This window comes from Perissodus microlepis, chromosome 1, assembly GCF_051167445.1.
Source record: "Perissodus microlepis isolate ML-2025 ecotype Zambia chromosome 1, ASM5116744v1, whole genome shotgun sequence".
Classification (NCBI taxonomy): Eukaryota; Metazoa; Chordata; class Actinopteri; order Cichliformes; family Cichlidae; genus Perissodus; species Perissodus microlepis.
The window spans coordinates 40,502,844-40,524,137 of record NC_140461.1 but is presented as its reverse complement, the minus strand read 5'-3'; the positions used below and the strand labels follow the sequence as shown (position 1 = coordinate 40,524,137).

The following is a 21,294-nucleotide window of genomic DNA, read 5'->3' as shown; positions in this document are numbered from 1 at the left end:
ATAACTAGTGAGCCAATCACATGGTAGCAACTCAATGCATTCCAGCATGTAGACAGAGTCGAGATGATGCACTGAAGTTCAAACCAGGCAACAGAATGGTGAGGAAAAGTTATTTAAGTGACTTAATGTGGACGGTTTTTGATGCTGCTGTTCTAAGTATTTCAGATACTGCTACTTTGCTCAATCACCTCTAAGTTATAGAGAATGGTCTAAAAATTTAAAATTTCTTGTTTATGCCTGAGATCGGAGCAGAATAGCCAGACTGCTTCAATCTGATACGAAGTCCATCTGTGAACACATAACACGTCTAATCTTGGAAGAAATGGGTTACAGCAGCGGAAAACCATGCCAGGTGCCACTCCTATCAGATAAGAACAAAACAAGAACAAGGAAACTGAAGCAATTCTAATGGTCTGTTGAGTCAATGTCTGCTGTGAACGGCAGAGTCAGAATTTGGTGTAAACAACATGAAAACATTAATCAGTCCTGTTTTGTATCATCCACTCAGGCTGGTGCCAGGGCAGTGGTGTGGAGGATATATTCCTCGTCTCAACCGAGTATTGTTTGAAAGAAAGTGCTTTTTTCAGTCTGAAGACCAGAAGCTGCTGCTGGCCTTCTACCACTCCTCAGTGGAGGGCATGCTCTCTTACTGCCTGGGTGTTTGGTACACAGGGGCCAATACTGAGAGCAGGAAGGCTGCACAGAGGGTTATTAACAATGCCCCAAAAGGCAGCCCTCTGCCAGCCCTGGAGGCCATTGCCAGATCCTCCTGTCTCAGGAAAAACAGGGTCATCACAGGGGACCTTGCACGCTGCCCACCCGTTTTACCCGCTGCCCTGTGGGTTTTTTTCCTATCCTGAATATTTATTATTACTTATTAATTAATGCAAAAGTACTTCTAATGTGATTTCAAATGGAAATAGCGATAGAACACTCAATTACTAAAATAATCAAAGCACTACATATTATTACCTGTACTAGCCTTACAATGCACTAAGGAATTTCTAATGTCTAATTGAGCTGCGCTGGCTTTTGCGATCTCACACCATCTTTATCAGGTTATGTACAGAAAAGTTCAGGCTGCACTATGCCAGTAACATACACATAGTGGACTACTGCTTAAATACAAATTCCAATATTGACAATAATCTGGACTTTTTTTCCAGGGAAGACTTTTTGCTGAAATTTTAAGGAACCCATGTAGTGAAAGACCTACAAGCTCTTTTTTTTGTTAAACAGAATGCATATTTGATGGAGTGCATAATTAGTTTTTTTTAAGTATTTATTTTTAACTCTTTCACTGTAAAAGGAAATACAGCTTTAAATAAAAGCATATACATAGACTGCCGACACAAACACTGAATGTCTTGTATATATAATGTTTGGAAAGAGCAAAAAATAAAAAAGATGTTGAAATTGGGACTTTTGAGGAATTTTACTATCTTGCAGTACACATATTTATTGCTAAACGTACACTCCACTACAATTCTTTCCAGCTGACTTCAAGAGGCACCTGGAATAATGAACCTGGCTAGGAAGGGTTACTTACACAGGACTAGCATTTAAAGAGCAATGGTCCACCATCATCTCTGGGAGAAAATCCAGCTTAAAAGAAGCCATGCTGATAAAACTTGTATCTTTCTTCTTCTTCAGCACAATGGAAGTAAACTCACAAGGCGATCAGAAGCTAGAGGCAAACTCCAGATTGCACACTTGCTGTTAAGTCCCTGAGGACTGGTGTCATAGGGCAGCAGTGTGCAAAAAACCAGAGGGAAAAAAATAAACCAATCCACATGAAAACCCGTGTATTTGAACACAAAAACAAACCAAAAAAAAATCAAGTAAAGGGACACCTATGTTTGAGATGAAAGAAGAACAAAAACGTCAGAGACAAACTGGCAGGCCTTCAGGTTAGCTTACCAGGCTCTGGGACAGAGACTAAAAACTGCATGTAGTTCATGGAAACAGAGGGATGCTGGGATAACTGGGACTAGAGAGCGTAATAGCCATATGAATGACCACAATCAAAGTGCTGATGATCCAGGGCCTTTGTGAACATTTCTCCTAGGCCAGCAAATCTGGCTGCAGCGTCAGATAAACAAGGTGTCAGATTGATGGTGATAAGGCCCAGTGGTCAGAGGGAATGAAAAGGGGAGTGAATAGTACTCCCCAGCCAGCAGCTAATCCCTGGACTAGCTACACCAAGAGTAACAATTAGGTTCCGGCCTGAGGGGCCCGTGTTTTCGCTGTTGTCTTACATGCTGCACAGGTCTGTGTGTGATTTGTGTGTGTAAAGATATACATGAACCAATATCAAATAACGCCTTTGTGTGTGCAGCCTAAACTCACAACTACACACAAACAATTAAATTCACCAAGGGTTACACTGGAAAATAATTATATCAAGGGACATACAGTTTACTGACATGTTATAATTTAATATAAAAACATGCTTTGACCCACATAAGTCCTCAACAAAGAAACAAAAAAAGACACTGTTAGTTGAGCACAACTATATTAATACAATGACAAACAAACCAGGCAATAATTTACTACGAATTTAAAAAAAATAAACAGACCGAATCTGCAAAAGGCAGCATTTGACCTCTGTGCCTTCATTTCGACACAATGTAAGACAGTACACATTTTCCTCCACTGTCTAAAAGACAAATTGGATCAGATTAAAACACACCCGTCTCTTATTCCTTACATATGCTGCACTCGGCATGGGCGTCTTCACTTTTCCCCTCCAGCAAGGCGCAGTGCCTTTGTTTACATACGCACACGGCGGTGACGCAGAATGAGAAGAGCGAAAGCGGATCGTTGAATGAAACGGATGAACCTGAACTGGTTTGTAAAAATGCTGCAACTTCACTGGTGTGGAACTGGTTTAGCTTTCGTCCGTCAGATACACAACAAAGCACTATTTTTGGTAGCGCATGCTAGCGGGCCGTCGTTATTACCGTGTTGTTTGGAAAATACGGCACAACAGGTAGTAAAATCAATCCTTTGATTTTTCTGAACATCGACAGAGCCCCTTATAATCCCGTGTGCCTTATGTATGAACTCTGGTTGTGTTTACTGACCTGGAAAACGATTTTATGTACACGGCGCTCGAAAATCTGTCAAATGTTTCAGTACGACTTTGCTAAGCTACGAAGCCGCACCGCTTGATGGATTGTCGGAGCATTACGGCTATCGTAGGCGGAGCCTCGCGGAGTGATACGTACTGTGCTTCAACATAATATTACCGTATTGTGTGTGTATGACCTCTTTTAAGTTTTGTGGATATTATACTTGGTTATGCTGAGGATATGTCGGCCAGTTTCCACTGGAAATGCCTTTTGGTTAAACTGTCAGCGAGGAATTTGCATTTGCACTGTTACATTTTTATATAACTTTAATGCACATAAAAAACAGCTGCTTGTTTAAGTGAAAATACATTATTAGTGCAAAAAAACCCATCAAAGTTGTGGACTTGTAAAGTATTTTGTCTTGTGTCAATTATATCGTCAGTTATATCTTTACCGCAAATTTTCAAATGTATATCGTGATAAATATTTTTGGTCATATCGCCCTGCTCTACTGGAGATAAGATAAGATAAGATAAGATAAGATAAGCTTTATTAGTCCCACACGTGGGAAATTTGTTTTGTTACAGCAGCAGGAAGTGGACAGTGCAAATGATGGTGGAATTAGGACTGGGTGATATATCGAGTTTTTTTTTTTTGCCTGTCCCGTTTGGCTCTTTTGCCATCAGAATTATTGTCTAAAGGCAAAGAAAGATACCCAACGGATTTACTTTACCAAATTGACCATCCCAGCCTTGCCGTAATGGTCCATTTGATTCACCTTTTATTGTTTATTTTATTTTCACTTGCTGAATACGGGACAGACTTGACTGGGGGAAAGAAGGGGAGAAAGAAAGAGGGAAAGAGAAACAGCTGAGAAGAGGGACGGGGGAGAAGGGCAAAAAACAAAAACCAACAGAATGGGCAGAAAAAAAAAAAAAATGCATATATCAATCACCTGGATCACCTGTTGAGAAAGAAAAAAGAAAACAAGCAGAAGAGAACAAGAGTAATAGAATAAACAACATCACAATGATATATGGGAATATGACAGTAAATACTAAATATTAAACATTATTGTGCAGCACGTAAGATCAACAGAACACAGTGTGCTTTGAGGTAGGAGCCAAAAAGGGTGTAGTTTGTGTGTGTGAGCACCCGTGTGTACACCTGTGAGCATGGACGCGCTTGTTTTTAAAAGGTTCCTTCATGTAATGATCTGCTAGAGGGTGTGGGGGGGCCACAGCCCCGTCCTCCAGGGCATGAAGCAGGTATGGAGGAGATCAAGAATCCAGACATCCAGAGGCCCCCAGAACACAAGAGACCAAGGAAGACCAACAGAGGGGCAGCCGCGCCACTGTCCCAGAAAGAGCTGAGGAGAGTCCCAGATGAGGGGTCACTCAGCAGCCGCGGAGCAGAAGCCGGGGGGGTTGCAGTGACGCGCCCGTGAGCTCCGCCGGCAGCCAGCTGTGCCAGAGTGACCGAGCCCCAGGCCGAGAGGCCGGGGGCACCCCACCTCCGAAGTGGCCCGAGCGAGCCCCAGGCTCCAGGCCCCGATAAGCGGCCGCCAAGGAGTGAGCCGGTGTGTACCCGGACGCCCATCCCCAGACACAAAGAACCACCAACGCACCGATGTCTGAGGGAGTCCGCCACTGGCAGGGGAAGTGGTGGTGGGGGGAGATAGGCCTCCAAACCTTGGAGGGCCTGAGATGTCCCCAGAGAGGTGGCGTGTGATACTCAACCTGACATATAGACACAGACATACAGGCACACACAGATACAAACATCCATGCCCACCCTCATGCTCTCATATGCACTTACTCCACACTCAACCAACGTGGAGACAAACATAAAGAGACGCTGTACACACGATCACACTCCCCAAGCGTACTCTACGAACCGGGTCTAGGTACCCTTGCCCCTGGAGGGGGGAACTGCACCCAGACCCAGGTGGTGTTACCCTTTTCCCTGCGGTGGGGAGAGGCAGACCGCCCCGACTCCGCAGCAGCAGGAAGGCCCCACACTCCAGACCGCAGTCGGACGGCCAACTCCTCCTTCTAGCCCCCCGCTCCAGCAGGCCGCAGAGAACGGGGGTGAGAGAAGACTCCAAACCTCCCTCCACCCGCTCATATGTAGCGTTGATGCATGTGTGTTCTAAGGTGCATTTAAAACCCAGGAGGGCATGGAGCTACCTGCCAGAGAGCAGCAGGTAAGCGCATAGCCCCTCCTGCTAGCCCTCAATGTCTACGTGTATTTAAAATTGAGAGGTGGGCAACGATGCCAGGGGTGAGGTGTACACCCTGATGGTCTTTTGGAATCCGTGTAGCGTGCCCACCCCCAAGATCCTATATGTATGTGTAATGAGAGTGTGAGTAAAGTTGTGGGATAAAATTGAGGCAGAGGCAGCCAGAAGGGGACAGAGGGGGGTAGCCTCCTCTGCACCCTGGTGACACACCCCTACTCCAAGGCCCTGCATGTGTGGGTGGTTGTGGTGGAGCGGGAAGAGGGAGGCAGCTGGAGATGGGGAGGGAAGGAAGGGAGGGGCAAGTGACCCCTCCCTGGGGCCAGCTCCCCCGCTGACCCCAGTAGGCACCCCCATACTCCGCCATACTCTCGATATATTTTTATACGAGATAAGAGATGTGACAATATCGTTTATATCGATATAGTCTATGTTACGTTATAATTATACTTGTGGAACCGCAAGTTTGCCTCTCTTTCGTCCACTTTTGTCTCTACGCTGCGTTACTCTGCCTCGCCTCTCCTTCACTGAACACAACTCCACCTCCCCCATCGCTTCACCTGCAGGCAACGACAAGATGGACACGGCAGCTATCAAAGAGGAGCTGGTCGGTAAAAAAGAAAACATTTGGAGATTACTATTTTAGTGCTGCACCGTTACTCTCGTTAAAATGATACCATAACACCATAACTGTATTAACGCGGCAAATCTCCGTTAACGAGTTACCGCGGAATGCCCCGTGCGTGGGGCGTCAACACGTTAGCGTTGCGGTTAGCGTCAGCGGTTAGCGTCAGCGGTTACCTCGTTAATGTGTTGACGCCGTGCAGCTAGCACTACTAGTATTTTCACCTCTCCAAAAGTTGATTCTGTTCATCTGGACGTAGCGTTTTGTGGGAGAAACGTTTCGTCACTCATCAAAGTGACTTTAAATTTGCATAATGACTGAAACCAGCCCACTGAAGGAACAATGGGCTGGGAGGTCAGTTCCTTAATCATAATTATGCAAATTCTCATGACCATTGATCAACAACCACTGACCAAAACCCACTGATCAATGGCGATGAGTACCATTCACAGAGAGTTGGGGAATGGCTGCAATCACAGCATTGTAAGATGGTGACAGATGTACTCTGAGGCCCCCTCCTCCATTCAGAGATGGTCTTTCCCTTTTCACGTAAATGGCCTCCTTGACTCCGCCCTCAAACCAGCGTTCCTCCCTGTCCAGGATGTGAACATCCTCATCATTGAAAGAGTCTCCACCAGTGTTGGGACTAACGCGTTATTAAGTAACGCATTACAGTAACTACGTTATTATTGTGGTAACGAGCACGGTAACTAGTTATTATGCCAAAACCAGGAACGCGTTACTCGTTACTGGGATTTAGATAGGCTCGTTATTCGTTACTTCGTGTGGTGGCTATCGCGGAGCTTCCACAGATTCAGTAACATTAGCAAGTGGTGGAGGCCAGCAGGTGGATGAGAGAAAGGGGAGGCAGGAGGAGGAGAGACCCGAGGCAGCCGCCGGTCCGAGTGTCAGGTGAACTGAACTTCAGGTAAGAAGTTATGACCTGCAGTCTCTCTGGGTCAGATATGAACCAAGTTTAGTTGGAGTTTATTTTCGTTATGCTGACTTTTTCGTACTGCGTGCCAGCTAGCATGACGGGGTTTCTATACAGTTGGGTGGGTGCTATGTTACTGATGTTGAACTTTATTTTGTTCATACGGTTAATTATTAGAGTTGCCAACCGTTCCCTAAAAAACGGAATCGTCTCGTATTCAGAGAAAATATTACGCGTTTGGTATTTAGGTGAAAAGGAACAGTTTGTCCCGGACTTCAGCTACAATGAAAAAGACACAAAGCTGGAGTTATTCTGTGTCTTTGCTGCACAGCTGCCTCTTCTCCTCTCATTCTCCCCCCTCCCTCTCCTGTTGCTACTTTAATCATGAAACTGATCAATGATCAGCTGATCGGCTTTTCCCTCTTGTTTATTTATCGTCCGCTTTGCGCCAGAAAGAGGAAACCACCGGATGTCGCGTTAAACAACAGCAGCACGTTTGATCAGCTGTTGTTAGAATTTATTTAATATTAATTTCTAGTATCAGCTGATGTTTGCTGGAGCCACAGCTGTAAAGCTGCTGGTCATGATGTCGGTTTGTATATCTGGTGAGTGGGAAACCAGATGAAACCAGGAGATGTCCTCACTGAATCATCAGAGCTGTGATGGAGAAACAGGTTTACCTTTTAGGTGACATGAATGAGTTGAAGGGAAGTTATGAACTGTTTCTGAGAGACAAATAACACCAGGATCCTTTTCTATGTAGCTGACAGCTGGTAACTGTGCAGGGGCGGGTCTAGCAAAGTGTTGCCAGGGGGGCAGGTAGGGCATTAACAGGGAAAGGGGGGCACAAAGAAATACTTTCTTATTCTCATTTCAAATGTCTAGCTTTTAATAAATAATTATCTGAGTCTTACAACAAACGATTGATAGATTGATGCATATATACCATCAAAACAGTGTACATCACTGTCACAACAGTGTTTGTTTTCATTCAAAGGCTTTATGATTTTTCCTATAATGGTGGGCCGGTCTCTAGTCAAAACGCCCGGGCTGATTTTTTTGTCCCAGTCCAGCTCTGTATGCAGCTCATCTGCAGTCTGGTGTTGCCTACATCTTCCTATTTGGAAGGCAGAATTTCTGAGTACAATCAAAAGCACCACGACTGCAGTTTTTGTGTTGGATGTAAAAAGCGCACATGACACTGTGACGTAGACTAGAATCATGGCGGCGGTCAACGACGGTCCAGGCGTGGGATTTCTCTCGTGGAAATATGCACATTATTTTTTCCCTTGGTAGGTGGCACAGTGCACTTGTGGCAAGTAAGCAAGCTAGAAGACTGGCACTCTTGCTGGGTATCCAGTTAGCAACACATTAACAAGAGAAGTCTGAGTAAAACCAAAGTTACTTTCCCTAGTAACTAGTTACTTTGAAAGTAACGAGTAACTTGAAGTAACTGAGTTACTTTTGATGGAAGTAACTAGTAATGTAACTAAGTTACTAATTTAAAGTAACTTACCCAACACTGGTGTCCACTGGCCTGTAGGTGTAAATAGACTGCAGAGTCCTGGCCTGACGAGGTAGCTCTTCTGTGTTGTGCCATCCACTTCGACAGAGGTTGTTTGGTTTCCCCGATGTATAAATCCTGCCAATCCTCCTGCACTTAACAGCGTACACTATGTAACTCTGTTTGTGTTGGGGGACCCGATCCTTGGGGTGGACCAAGTTTTGGTGCAGCGTGTTTTGGTGTTTAAAATCCACAGAGACCTGGTGTTTAGAAAAAATGCGTCTCAACTGCTCCGATACTTCTGATACATATGGGATCACTACAGGTTTTTACTTGGACAGAGGTTGTCCTTCTCTCCTGGATCGGCTGGAGCCTTCTTTGGGCGCCTTCCCAGCTTTGACAAATGTCCAGCTGGGATAACCACATTTACTCAGGGCCTTCTTGATGTTCTTCTGCTTCCCTGGCTGCTGTGTCTGTGGGGATGGTGTTCGCTTTGTGTTGTAGCGTCCTGATGACACCCAGTTTATGCTCCAGTGGATGATGAGAGTCAAACCTTAGATACTGATCCGTATGTGTAGGTTTACGGTACACATCAGCTTTTAGATGTCCCCCATTGCTGATGGAAATCTCACAGTTTAAGAAGCCTAACCGGCCACTTTTCATATCCTCCCTGCTGGCTAAGGGTAAACGTAAATTCAGTAAAATCATAATTCACGTCGGCAGTAATGACACCCGGTTACGCCAATCGGAGGTCACTAAAATCAATATTGAATCAGTGTGTAACTTTGCCAAAACAATGTCGGACTCTGTAGTTTTCTCTGGTCCCCTCCCGAATCAGACCAGGAGTGACATGTTTAGCCGCATGTTCTCTTTAAATTGCTGGCTGTCTGAGTGGTGTCCCAGAAACGATGTGGGCTTCATAGATAATTGGCAAACCTTCTGGAGGAAACCTGGTCTTGTTAGGAGAGACGGCATCCATCCCACTTTGGATGGAGCAGCTCTCATTTCTAGAAATATGGACAAATTTATTAAACCCCCCAAAATATGACTATCCAGAGTTGGGACCAGGAAGCAGAGTTGCAGTCTTACACGCCTCTCTGCAGCTTCTCTCCTCCTGCTACCCCCCCAAAAACCCATCTCCATAGAGACTGTGTCAGCTTCCAAAAAGACAAAAAACAAACTAAAAACCAGCAACAAACAACTTAAACATAAACAATTACAAAGAAAGAACAATACAGTATCCACATCTGAACCAAAGAGTAAAACAGTGAAATGTGGATTATTAAATATTAGGTCTCTCTCCTCCAAGTCTCTGTTAGTACATGACTTAATAATTGATCAACAAATTGATTTACTCTGCCTTACAGAAACCTGGTTGCAGCAGGATGATTATGTTAGTTTAAATGAATCAACACCCCCGAGTCATTCTAACTACCAGAAACCTCGAAGCACAGGCCGAGGGGGCGGTGTGGCAGCAATTTTTCACACCAGCCTATTAATTAAAGACCAAGACAGACTTTTAATTCATTTGAAAGCCTGATGCTTAACATTGTCCACCCCAGCTGTGAAACTCAGAAACCAGTCTTACTTGTTATCATCTATCGTCCACCTGGGCCTTACACAGAGTTTCTGTCTGATTTCTCAGACTTTATATCTAATTTAGTTCTGAGCTCAAATAAAATAATTATTGTGGGTGATTTTAACATCCATGTAGATGCTAAAAATGACAGCCTCAACATGGCATTTAGTCTGTTATTAGACTCAATTGGCTTCTCTCAAAATGTAAAAGAACCCACCCACCACTTTAATCACACTCTAGATCTTGTTTTAACATATGGCATAGAAACTGAACATTTAACAGTGTTTCCTGAAAACCCTCTCCTGTCTGATCATTTCCTGATAACATTTACATTTACAATAATTGATTACACAGCGGTGGAGAGTAGATTTTATCAAAGTAGATGTCTTTCTGAAAGCGCTGTAACTAAGTTTAAGAATATAATCCACCCACTGTTATCATCTTCAATGCCCTGTACCAACATAGAGCAGAGCAGCTATCTGAACGCTACTCCAACAGAGGTCGATTATCTTGTTAATAATTTCACCTCCTCACTACGTACGACTCTGGATACTGTAGCTCCAGTGAAAACTAAGGTCTCTAATCAGAAGTACCTGACTCCGTGGTATAATTCTCAAACACGTAGCCTAAAGCAGATGACTCGTAATCTGGAGAGGAAATGGCGTGTCACAAATTTAGAGGATCATCATTTAGCCTGGAGAAATAGTTTGCTGCTTTATAAGAAAGCCCTCCGCAAAGCCAGAACATCTTACTATTCATCACTGATTGAAGAAAATAAGAACAACCCCAGGTTTCTCTTCAGCTCTGTAGCCAGGCTGACAAACAGTCAGAGCTCTGTTGAGCCAACCATCCCTTTAACGTTAACTAGTAATGACTTCATGAACTTCTTCACAAATAAAATTTTTATCATTAGAGAAAAAATTACCAGTAATCATCCCACAGATGTAATATTATCTACAGCTACTCTTAGTACCATTGATGTTAAGTTAGACTCTTTTTCTCCAATTGATCTTTCTGAGTTAACTTCTATAATTACTTCCTCCAAACCATCAACGTGTCTTTTAGACCCCATTCCTACAAAACTGCTCAAAGAAGTCCTGCCATTAATTAATTCTTCGATCTTAAATATGATCAACCTATCTCTAATAATCAGCTATGTACCACAGGCCTTCAAGCTGGCTGTAGTTAAACCTTTACTCAAAAAGCATCTCTAGACCCAGCAGTCTTAGCTAATTATAGGCCAATCTCCAACCTTCCTTTCATATCAAAAATCCTTGAAAGAGTAGTTGTCAAACAGCTAACAGATCATCTGCAGAGGAATGGTTTATTTGAAGAGTTTCAGTCAGGTTTCAGAGCTCATCACAGCACAGAAACAGCTTTAGTGAAGGTTACAAATGATCTTCTTATGGCCTCTGACAGTGGACTCATCTCTGTGCTTGTCCTGCTAGACCTCAGTGCAGCGTTCGATACTGTCGACCATAATATCCTATTAGAGCGATTAGAACATGCTGTAGGTATTACAGGTACTGCACTGCAGTGGTTTGTATCATATCTATCTAATAGACTCCAATTTGTGCATGTAAATGGAGAGTCCTCTTCATACACTGAGGTTAATTATGGAGTTCCACAGGGTTCAGTGCTAGGACCAATTCTGTTTACATTATACATGCTTCCCTTAGGCAGCATCATTAGAAGACATAGCATACATTTTCACTGCTATGCAGATGACACCCAGCTCTATCTGTCCATGAAGCCAGATAACACACACCAATTAGTTAAACTGCAGGAATGTCTTAAAGACATAAAGACCTGGATGGCCGCTAACTTTCTGCTTCTTAATTCAGATAAAACTGAGGTTATTGTACTCGGCCCTGAAAATCTTAGAAATATGGTATCTAACCAGATTCATACTCTGGATGGCATTACCTTGGCCTCCAGTAACGCTGTGAGGAACCTTGGAGTCATTTTTGACCAGGACATGTCCTTCAACGCACATATTAAACAAATATGTAAGACTGCTTTCTTCCATTTGTGCAACATCTCTAAAGTTAGAAATATCCTGTCTCAGAGTGACGCTGAAAAACTAGTTCATGCATTTATTACTTCCAGGCTGGACGACTGTAATTCATTATTATCAGGAAGTCCTAAAAACTCCCTGAAAAGCCTTCAGCTAATCCAAAATGCTGCAGCAAGAGTCCTGACAGGGACTAGAAGGAGAGAGCATATTTCTCCTGTTTTGGCTTCCCTTCATTGGCTTCCTGTTAAGTCCAGAATTGAATTCAAAATCCTGCTCCTCACATACAAGGTCTTAAATAATCAGGCCCCATCTTATCTTAATGACCTTGTAGTACCATATCACCCTATTAGAGCACTTCGCTCTCGCTCTGCAGGCCTACTTGTTGTTCCTAGAGTATTTAAAAGTAGAATGGGAGGCAGAGCCTTCAGTTTTCAGGCCCCTCTTCTGTGGAACCAGCTTCAGTTTGGATTCAGGAGACAGACACTATCTCTACTTTTAAGATTAGGCTTAAAACTTTCCTTTTTGCTAAAGCATATAGTTAGGGCTGGACCAGGTGACCCTGAATCCTCCCTTAGTTATGCTGCAATAGACGTAGGCTGCCGGGGGATTCCCATGATGCATTGAGTTTTTCCTTTCCAGTCACCTTTCTCACTCACTATGTATTAATAGACCTCTCTGCATTGAATCATATCTGTTATTAATCTCTGTCTCTCTTCCACAGCATGTCTTTTATCCTGTCTTCCTTCTCTCACCCCAACCGGTCGCAGCAGATGGCCCCGCCCCTCCCTGAGCCTGGTTCTGCCGGAGGTTTCTTCCTGTTAAAAGGGAGTTTTTCCTTCCCACTGTCGCCAAAGTGCTTGCTCATAGGGGGTCATATGATTGTTGGGTTTTTCTCTGTATCTATGAAGCGCCTTGAGGCGACTTTTGTTGTGATTTGGCGCTATATAAATAAAATTGAATTGAATTGAATTGAATTGAATTGAATTGAATCTGATGTGTCGGTCCACCGAGTTAATGTGATCCGTGAATTGTGGTACGTCCTGAGATTTGATTTTCACCCAGGTGTCATCCACATATCTGAACCAATGGCTTGGTGGTGTTCCAGGGTAGGATAGCAAAGCCCTCTTTTCCACTTCTTCCATGTACAAATTGGCCACGATGGGTGAAACTGGGGAGCCCATGGCACACCCATGTTTCTGCCTGTAGAACTGACCCTTGTATGTGAAGTAGGTGGAATGAAGACACAGTTCAAACACACTTGGTCGATGCTGAGAGTGGTCCTGCTGCTGAGGTTGGGGTCAGAGAGATGTAACGTCGTACGAGACCATGGTTTCATCTGCCTCCATAATGACATCTCTCACCTTCCCAACAAAATCCAAAGTGTTCTGGATGTGGTGCTCAGAGCTGCCCACCAGCAGGTTGAGGATCGAAGCCAGAAACTTGGAGATGTTATAGGTGACCGAGTTGATCATGCAGACAATCGGTCTTAAAGGTGCATCCTGTTTATGTATTTTCGGTAAACCATACAGACTTGGTGTAGACTCCCCTGGGTACAGCCTGTGGTATGAGGTCCGGTTGATAGCCTTGTCTTGTTCTAACTGCTTCAGAAAGTCTGTCACCTTCTTCCTGTAGCCACTTCCTGGGTCTCGTTTCAGGGGTTCATAAGTATTTTCATCACTGAGTAGTGACAAAATCTTCTCATGATAGTCTTTCTGGTTTAGCAATACTGTGCACCTACCCTTGTCTGCCGGAAGGATGATAATATTGTTGTCATCACTAAGTGATGTGAGTGCCTTCCTCTCCTCCATGGTGATGTTGGATGCTGGGGGCTTTGCATTGCTGAGACAGGCCGAAACTTTTGTCCGTAGTTGCTCTGCTTCCACTTCTGCAATATTGTTGTTACGAATTGCTGTTTCTGTGGCTGTGATCAGCTCCACTAGCAGGATTTGTCTCGGTGTGACAGCAAAATTCAACCCTTTAGCGAGGATGTTTTTCTCTGTTTGGGTGAGCTGTCCGTCAGACAAATTCTTCACCCACTTGTCCACATCCTCGGTGTCGCATCCTTGTCTCTTCTGGCCGTTGAGGACACTCTCCGTATTTTGCTGTGGTTTCTGACGTACAACAAGTAAGTCGAACTTCCTTTGTTGCCTGGTCTGAGACTTCGTGTGCTGTGCTAGACGAGCCTTCTCAGTGAAGTCAAACACCTTTTTAAGAGTATTCTCATCTAGAAGCATTGTAAGTCTCTGTCGCATCCGCTCTTCTTGAGATTTTAGGATGTCAATGGTAAAATTTGTTTGCCTCACCCGTTAAGCAGCTGATGCTGTGCCTTCTGGAGGATTTTTGTTGCCTGGAAGCCTTTAACTGAAGAGCTCATTTGCAGACTTTTAGGAGTAATCCTGTTTTGTCGGCATCTGAGGCTGAATCTCAGGTGGTTCCTGTTATCCGCCATCTTACGTTTGCTTATACTGACGTACAAGCTCTAGGCAGTCCTTGCCAAAGTGGGTTAAAACGTCTTGCAGCCATTCCCCAACACTCTGTGAATGGTACTCATGGCAATGGTCATGAGAATGCAAATTCTCATGACCATTGATCAACGACCACTGATCAATGGTCATGAGAATTTGCATAATTATGATTAAGGAACTGACCTCCCAGCCCATTGTTCTTCAGTGGGCTGGTTTCAGTCATTCTGCAAATTTACTGTTTATAAGATTGGGGAAACCTGCAGTCAGCTGAGACTGAGGAAGTCACTTGGATGAGTGACGAAACGTTTCTCCCACAAAACGCTACGTCCAGATGAACAGAATCAACTATTGGAGATTTACTGTCCTGGATGATTGAGATGCATCAAGACATAGTATTTTCACCATTTACAACAGCGCCATAAAGTGCAAAATGAAGAGTGTGTGAAACTGTGTGCTGTATCCCAGACCGAAGTCTCCCAGCCTCCTGCCCTGAAACAAACTACCTTACAAAACTCGTGTACCGTATTTTTTGGACTATAACCTTACACTAAAATCCTTTCATTTTCTCAAAAATCGACAGTGTGCCTTATGTACAGCGAGTGCAGAATTATTAGGCAAGTTGTATTTTTGAGGAATCATTTTATTATTGAACAACAACCATGTTCTCAATGAACCCACAAAACTCATTAATATCAAAGCTGAATGTTTTTGGAAGTAGTTTTCAGTTTGTTTTTAGTTTTAGCTATTTTAGGGGGATATCTGTGTGTGCAGGTGACTATTACTGTGCAGAATTATTAGGCAACTTAACAAAAAACAAATATATACCCATTTCAATAATTTATTTTTACCTATGAAACAAATATAACATCTCCACATTCACAAATATACATTTCTGACATTCAAAAACAAAACAAAAACAAATCAGCGACCAATATAGCCACCTTTCTTTGCAAGGACACTCAAAAGCCTGCCATCCATGGATTCTGTCAGTGTTTTGATCTGTTCACCATCAACATTGCGTGCAGCAGCAACCACAGCCTCCCAGACACTGTTCAGAGAGGTGTACTGTTTTCCCTCCTTGTAAATCTCACATTTGATGATGGACCACAGGTTCTCAATGGGGTTCAGATCAGGTGAACAAGGAGGCCATGTCATTAGTTTTTCTTCTTTTATACCCTTTCTTGCCAGCCACGCTGTGGAGTACTTGGACGCGTGTGATGGAGCATTGTCCTGCATGAAAATCATGTTTTTCTTGAAGGATGCAGACTTCTTCCTGTACCACTGCTTGAAGAAGGTGTCTTCCAGAAACTGGCAGTAGGACTGGGAGTTGAGCTTGACTCCATCCTCAACCCGAAAAGGCCCCACAAGCTCATCTTTGATGATACCAGCCCAAACCAGTACTCCACCTCCACCTTGCTGGCGTCTGAGTCGGACTGGAGCTCTCTGCCCTTTACCAATCCAGCCACGGGCCCATCCATCTGGCCCATCAAGACTCACTCTCATTTCATCAGTCCATAAAACCTTAGAAAAACCAGTCTTGAGATATTTCTTGGCCCAGTCTTGACGTTTCAGCTTGTGTGTCTTGTTCAGTGGTGGTCGTCTTTCAGCCTTTCTTACCTTGGCCATGTCTCTGAGTATTGCACACCTTGTGCCTTTGGGCACTCCAGTGATGTTGCAGCTCTGAAATATGGCCAAACTGGTGGCAAGTGGCATCTTGGCAGCTGCACGCTTGACTTTTCTCAGTTCATGGGCAGTTATTTTGCGCCTTGGTTTTTCCACACGCTTCTTGCGACCCTGTTGACTACTTTGAATGAAACGCTTGATTGTTCGATGATCACGCTTCAGAAGCTTTGCAATTTTGAGACTGCTGCATCCCTCTGCAAGATATCTCACTATTTTTGACTTTTCTGAGCCTGTCAAGTCCTTCTTTTGACCCATTTTGCCAAAGGAAAGGAAGTTGCCTAATAATTATGCACACCTGATATATGGTGTTGATGTCATTAGACCACACCCCTTCTCATTACAGAGATGCACATCACCTAATATGCTTAATTGGTAGTAGGCTTTCGAGCCTATACAGCTTGGAGTAAGACAACATGCATGAAGAGGATGATGTGGACAAAATACTCATTTGCCTAATAATTCTGCACTCCCTGTATGAGTTCTGGTTGTGCTTACTGACCGCAAACCGATTTTATGTGGTACACAGCACTCAGTAATCTGTCAAAAATGTTTTAGTACGACTTTGGTAAGCTACCGCTTAATGGATTGTCGGAGCATTACGGCCAGCGTAGTCTGGGGCCTCGCGGAGTGATACGTACTGTGCTTCAACGTAATATTACCGTATTGTGTGTATATAAGGACCACAAATGGTACCTGTAAGAGACACGGTTACAAAGAGGATTTCAAACTCCAGGCTGTCAGTCACGCAGTAGAAATTAGGAATAGAGCAGCTGTGAAATCTGTCTCTTTGTTATTATGCTCAGCGTCTTTTAGTTTACAATTGGACTGCACAATTGTGAGCGTTTTGTTATGTACAAAAACAACATTGTTTTTATTTTATTTATGGAGAATTATTATTTAATAAATGCTGATAATTTATTTCTGAATAATGTTTTCATGTACATCTATGCTGTATGTTAATAAAAGTGCCTGTGTGAGATCTGGGACACAGTATGACTAAGAACTCTCTTTTTTTTTCTTACTTGATGGCTTTAAAAAATATCGAGATATATATATCGTATATTGCCATCCAGCTAAAGAATATCAAGATATGAATTTTAGGCCATATTGCCCAGCCCAGGAATTGAACACAGGACTTTATTGCTGTGAGGCAACAGTGACAACCACTGTGTTGGACAAATTTCCAGAACCACTAATTTAGTACAAGGAGCAACATAAAAACATCCCATATTACACAAAACTGTATTACTGGCAAATCTTACTGGAGTTATTAAAAGTAAAAAGGGATTAAAATGATCCATGATAAAGGGAGCGAATTAGGCAAACAGATGGTTAAACCTGTTACAAATGACTTCTTAGAGATATTAATTAGAGCTGGGTATCGTCACTAATTTCTAGAATCGATTCGATTCCGATTCACAAGATCCCGAATCGATTCGATCCACGAATCGATTCGAATCGGGGAAATTTTGCCTTTATCAAGGCAAAATTTGATACACCTTTATCAAAGGTGTGAGCATCACAGCAGATTCCTTTGTGTCAAAATAACTGAGGATAAAATACAGAAAAACATGAAGGCGGTTTTCCTGGTCAGCTTTGATGTGCATAATTAATATGAGATAATAAATGTGTGATTTCAACAAACTGTGAGTATATCTGAAGTGCTTGTATTAATGGGTGTGAATCAGTGAATGAGGCATAATAAAGCACTTTGAGCGAAAATATGACAATATATAATGATGCCCTTTCTTTTTTACTTTATCTGTGACTTAAATGCTGTGATATATACATTAGTTATTACGACAGGCTAGCTGAACATAAGGATTCCTATCAGGCCATGATGATTTGATCTTATTTGCAGCAAATATTGGTTTGCTGCTTTATAGATTATTTGTGCAGTTCTGAGGTGGACCAAATCTTTAACGTATTTAATTTGACAAAAAGTGGATTTGATGGTTCTATGCAAAAATAATAAATGAACCAATACACCTTAATAATTTAACGCTGGTATCAGATTTTATATTATTCAGATTAGATTAGATTAGATGAAACTTTATTAATTCCTTGGGTGGGTTCCTCCGGGAAACTTTATTTGTGTTATATTCATGCAGTTGTGCATATTCACGCAACTTACTTAATTACAGCTTAGATTAAGAGTCTTTACCGCACTTTGTTGCCATTTACATTAGTGCTGCTTTATCGCTTTTCTGTGTTCTTCGTTTACTTTGTGTGTGTACACACATACATGCATGCAAACACACAAGAGAAGAAGAAAAGACAGAGATGAGTTGAAGGTGACACCATCAAGACGGTAGACAGTAACTTGTTATCTTAAGTGCAAAAAATGCAAAGTTAATGTAATGACAGACATTGAGAGAGAGAGAGAGAGAGAGAGAGAGAGGTGAAAGAAAGGTGAGAAAAAGTTGAAAAGAACGGTGCTTCTGATGAAACTTTTCCAAACAGTGGTTTGGACATCGACCACAAACTATTGCAAACAAGGAAACAGCAACAGCAACTGTGAAATGTGTCCAACTGGTGCATCCTTTGCTCTTAGCTTCCTCTAGCTATGTTAGCTAGTCTTCATTAGCAACCAGTGCATTTTTGCTAATGTGGACTTTTGGATGCAGAGTAGTTATGGTGCTCCATATCCACACATGCACACACACGCACACACACACACGCACACTTACCCCCTCAGTTCCAGGTTGGGGCCTTCCACGGTAGCAAGGACATGTGAGGGCAGACCAGTGTGCTCTGGAGACACATACAGTGTTTCAGGGTCAAGGCTATCCATCCAAGGCCTAGTAGTACTAGTAAAACACAAACCCACACATACACACAAGAGACACATCAGGACAAGACACAAAAGAAACCAATTACAAACACAGGGCTCTAGGAGTACAGCCAATTTGGTCGCAAATGCGACCAATTGGCCTTAGAGGGCCGCTTAGAGGGCCGCTGAAGCACCGCCGCACCGACTCCGTGCTGCTGCTCCATATCGTGGTCTAAACCAATGAGAGATAGTCAATAGCGGAACCTCTCAGATGTCGATGCCCAAGGTAAGATGTTCAGATACTGAGATCTTCAGTTCGAAGTCTTTGAGGCACTTTTAATTTGGACTTCCTTTTCATTTTATATATCTTGAGACATTTTAAGTTTAAATTTCAGCTCAGTGAAGCACTTTAAGCACAAGAACTTTTTCATTACCGTATTCTTCGGACTATAAGGCGCACTTAAAATCCTTTCGTTTCTGTTTTTTTTATGTGCATTAAATTTATATAAAAATTTTACAGTGCAAATGCAAATTCCTCGCTGACAGTTTAACCAAAAGGCATTTCCAGTGGAAACTGGCCGACATATCCTCAGCATAACCATGTAGAATATCCACAAAACTTAAAAAGAGGTTATACACACACACACACACACACAATGCACAAGGCTCCCGACTACGGCAGCCGTAATGCTACGACAATCCATCAAGCGGTGCAGCTTCGTGGCTTAGCAAAGTTGTACTAAAACATTTTTGACAGATTTTTGTGTACATAAAATCAGTTCGGTAATAACGGTAATAACGACGGCCCGCTTGCATGCTCTACCAAAAAATGTGCTTTGGTGTGTATCTGACGGACGAGAGCCAAACCAGTTCCACACCACTGAAGTTGCAGCATTTTTACAAACCAGTTCTGGTTCACCTGTTTCATTCAACGATCCACTTTCGCCCCTTCTCATTCACTGTCGCCGCCATGTGCGTATGAAAACAAAGGCACTGCGCATGCGCGTTTTACCCATATTCTATCGCGATATTTCATTGTATTATCATTGCCTCACATTATACCGGTATTACCGTTGAACAATATGATATGGCCCAGCCCTAGTCAGGAGCCTCACAGAGTAATATGCGCTTCAACATAATATTACCGTATTGTGTGTGTATAGGGACCTCAAAATGGCACCTGTTAAGAGACACGCTGCTGTGACAGAATTTAACATTAATGAATCAATGGTACGGAAGTGGAGGAATGAGTTGAGTAAAGTTTGACTTATCTGACTGTTTGGTTTAAGGCGCCTTATTATCTGGTGCGCTTTAGGGTCCAAAAATATGGTAACTTATCTTTCTTGTAGAAATGTGCTCCAAATAAAGAATTAAGAATAAAGAAAGATTGTTAGTTAATCCTTTACAAATCAATGTTGCCTGTATGGACAGCAATTTTTTTTTTAAAAAGTGAACATGTAAAGCTGCGGTGTTAAGCGATGTGGTTAAAACATTTGGGTGCACATAACTTTTGTGCTGGTGCACCTAAGAAAAAAGAAGTTAGGTGCTCCAGTGCAACCATGGCAAAAGGTTAGTCTAGAGCCCTGAAACAAATATGTTTAAAAAAAAGAAAACAATATTTTACAAAGACATCCAACACATAAATAAATATGCTAGAGCCACTAGACACTCAAGCTAAGTTGACTTCAGTGATTAGGCATATCTAATCACTTTATCTAACGATGGCAACCCACAGGAAGCAAGCTAACTTGGCAAACAACTGAACATTAACAAACAAATTATTCATAACCCAGCAATTCACAAAAACATTAAAATGACTGTGGTCTAAATGAAATAATGATTACAATACCACATTAATGATCTTAATTACTGTGTCAAGTCTTTACCAGTTTGCACACTAGTCAATGCTACCACCACCATCAGTGGTGGGTGTAACATATCCAGAAGCTGTTTGCTTGCCACAACTGAAATGCAGCAAAGAGAGCATGCTACTGACTTCCAGACAATTAAATGTTACTGTAGAAACAGGAAAACCTATAAAGTTAAAGGCAACAGCAAAATAAATGATAGTGTGTCAATAATCTGCCACAATAGTCGAGTATTTCCCAAATAGTCTAGTAGTTCCCAGGGAAATGTTCTTGTTTAAAAATGCCTAGGCCATTGAGTTACAGCTAATTATCAGCTGCAAATGCTGCTGACGCGCTTGCATTGTCAGGCCCTGAATCACTACTAGTGCTCCACATCTGTCTTGTCATTATTTCTATTGTCCCTTAACACTGTTTTCACTTGCTGAACCTGTAAAGCACTTTGGTCAGCAATAGTTGTTTTAAATGTACTATACAAATGAAGTTGAAGTTGGTTAGGCCACCGACAACCACATCTTTGCCTTTTTTTCTTAGCA

At 42.7% G+C, this 21,294-nt stretch overlaps 2 protein-coding genes across 7 annotated transcripts in view; one reads left to right on the top strand and one right to left on the bottom strand.

The window, feature by feature from the left end:
- Positions 1 to 12,941, top strand: part of LOC146394302 (uncharacterized) — a 132,398-nt gene extending 119,457 nt beyond the window's left edge. Inside the window, exon 3 of the mRNA XM_084923985.1 lies at positions 12,692 to 12,941. Coding sequence (XP_084780111.1) covers positions 12,692 to 12,794 — 103 coding nt within the window. The 3' untranslated portion in view covers positions 12,795 to 12,941. The remainder of the gene's footprint in view (positions 1 to 12,691) is intronic.
- The window catches only part of LOC146394301 (CUGBP Elav-like family member 1), a 66,080-nt gene that overhangs the window by 41,415 nt on the left and 3,371 nt on the right, over positions 1 to 21,294 (bottom strand). For 2 of the 6 annotated variants that reach the window (XM_084923901.1, XM_084923908.1), the window contains exon 2: positions 18,811 to 18,930. In XM_084923901.1, the coding sequence (XP_084780027.1) occupies positions 18,811 to 18,914 (104 nt within the window). In that variant the 5' untranslated portion in view covers positions 18,915 to 18,930. Of the gene's footprint in view, positions 1 to 1,549; positions 10,122 to 18,810; positions 18,931 to 21,294 lie in introns of those variants that run through there. The other 4 variants (XM_084923918.1, XM_084923926.1, XM_084923933.1 and 1 more) reach the window with 4 other exon arrangements.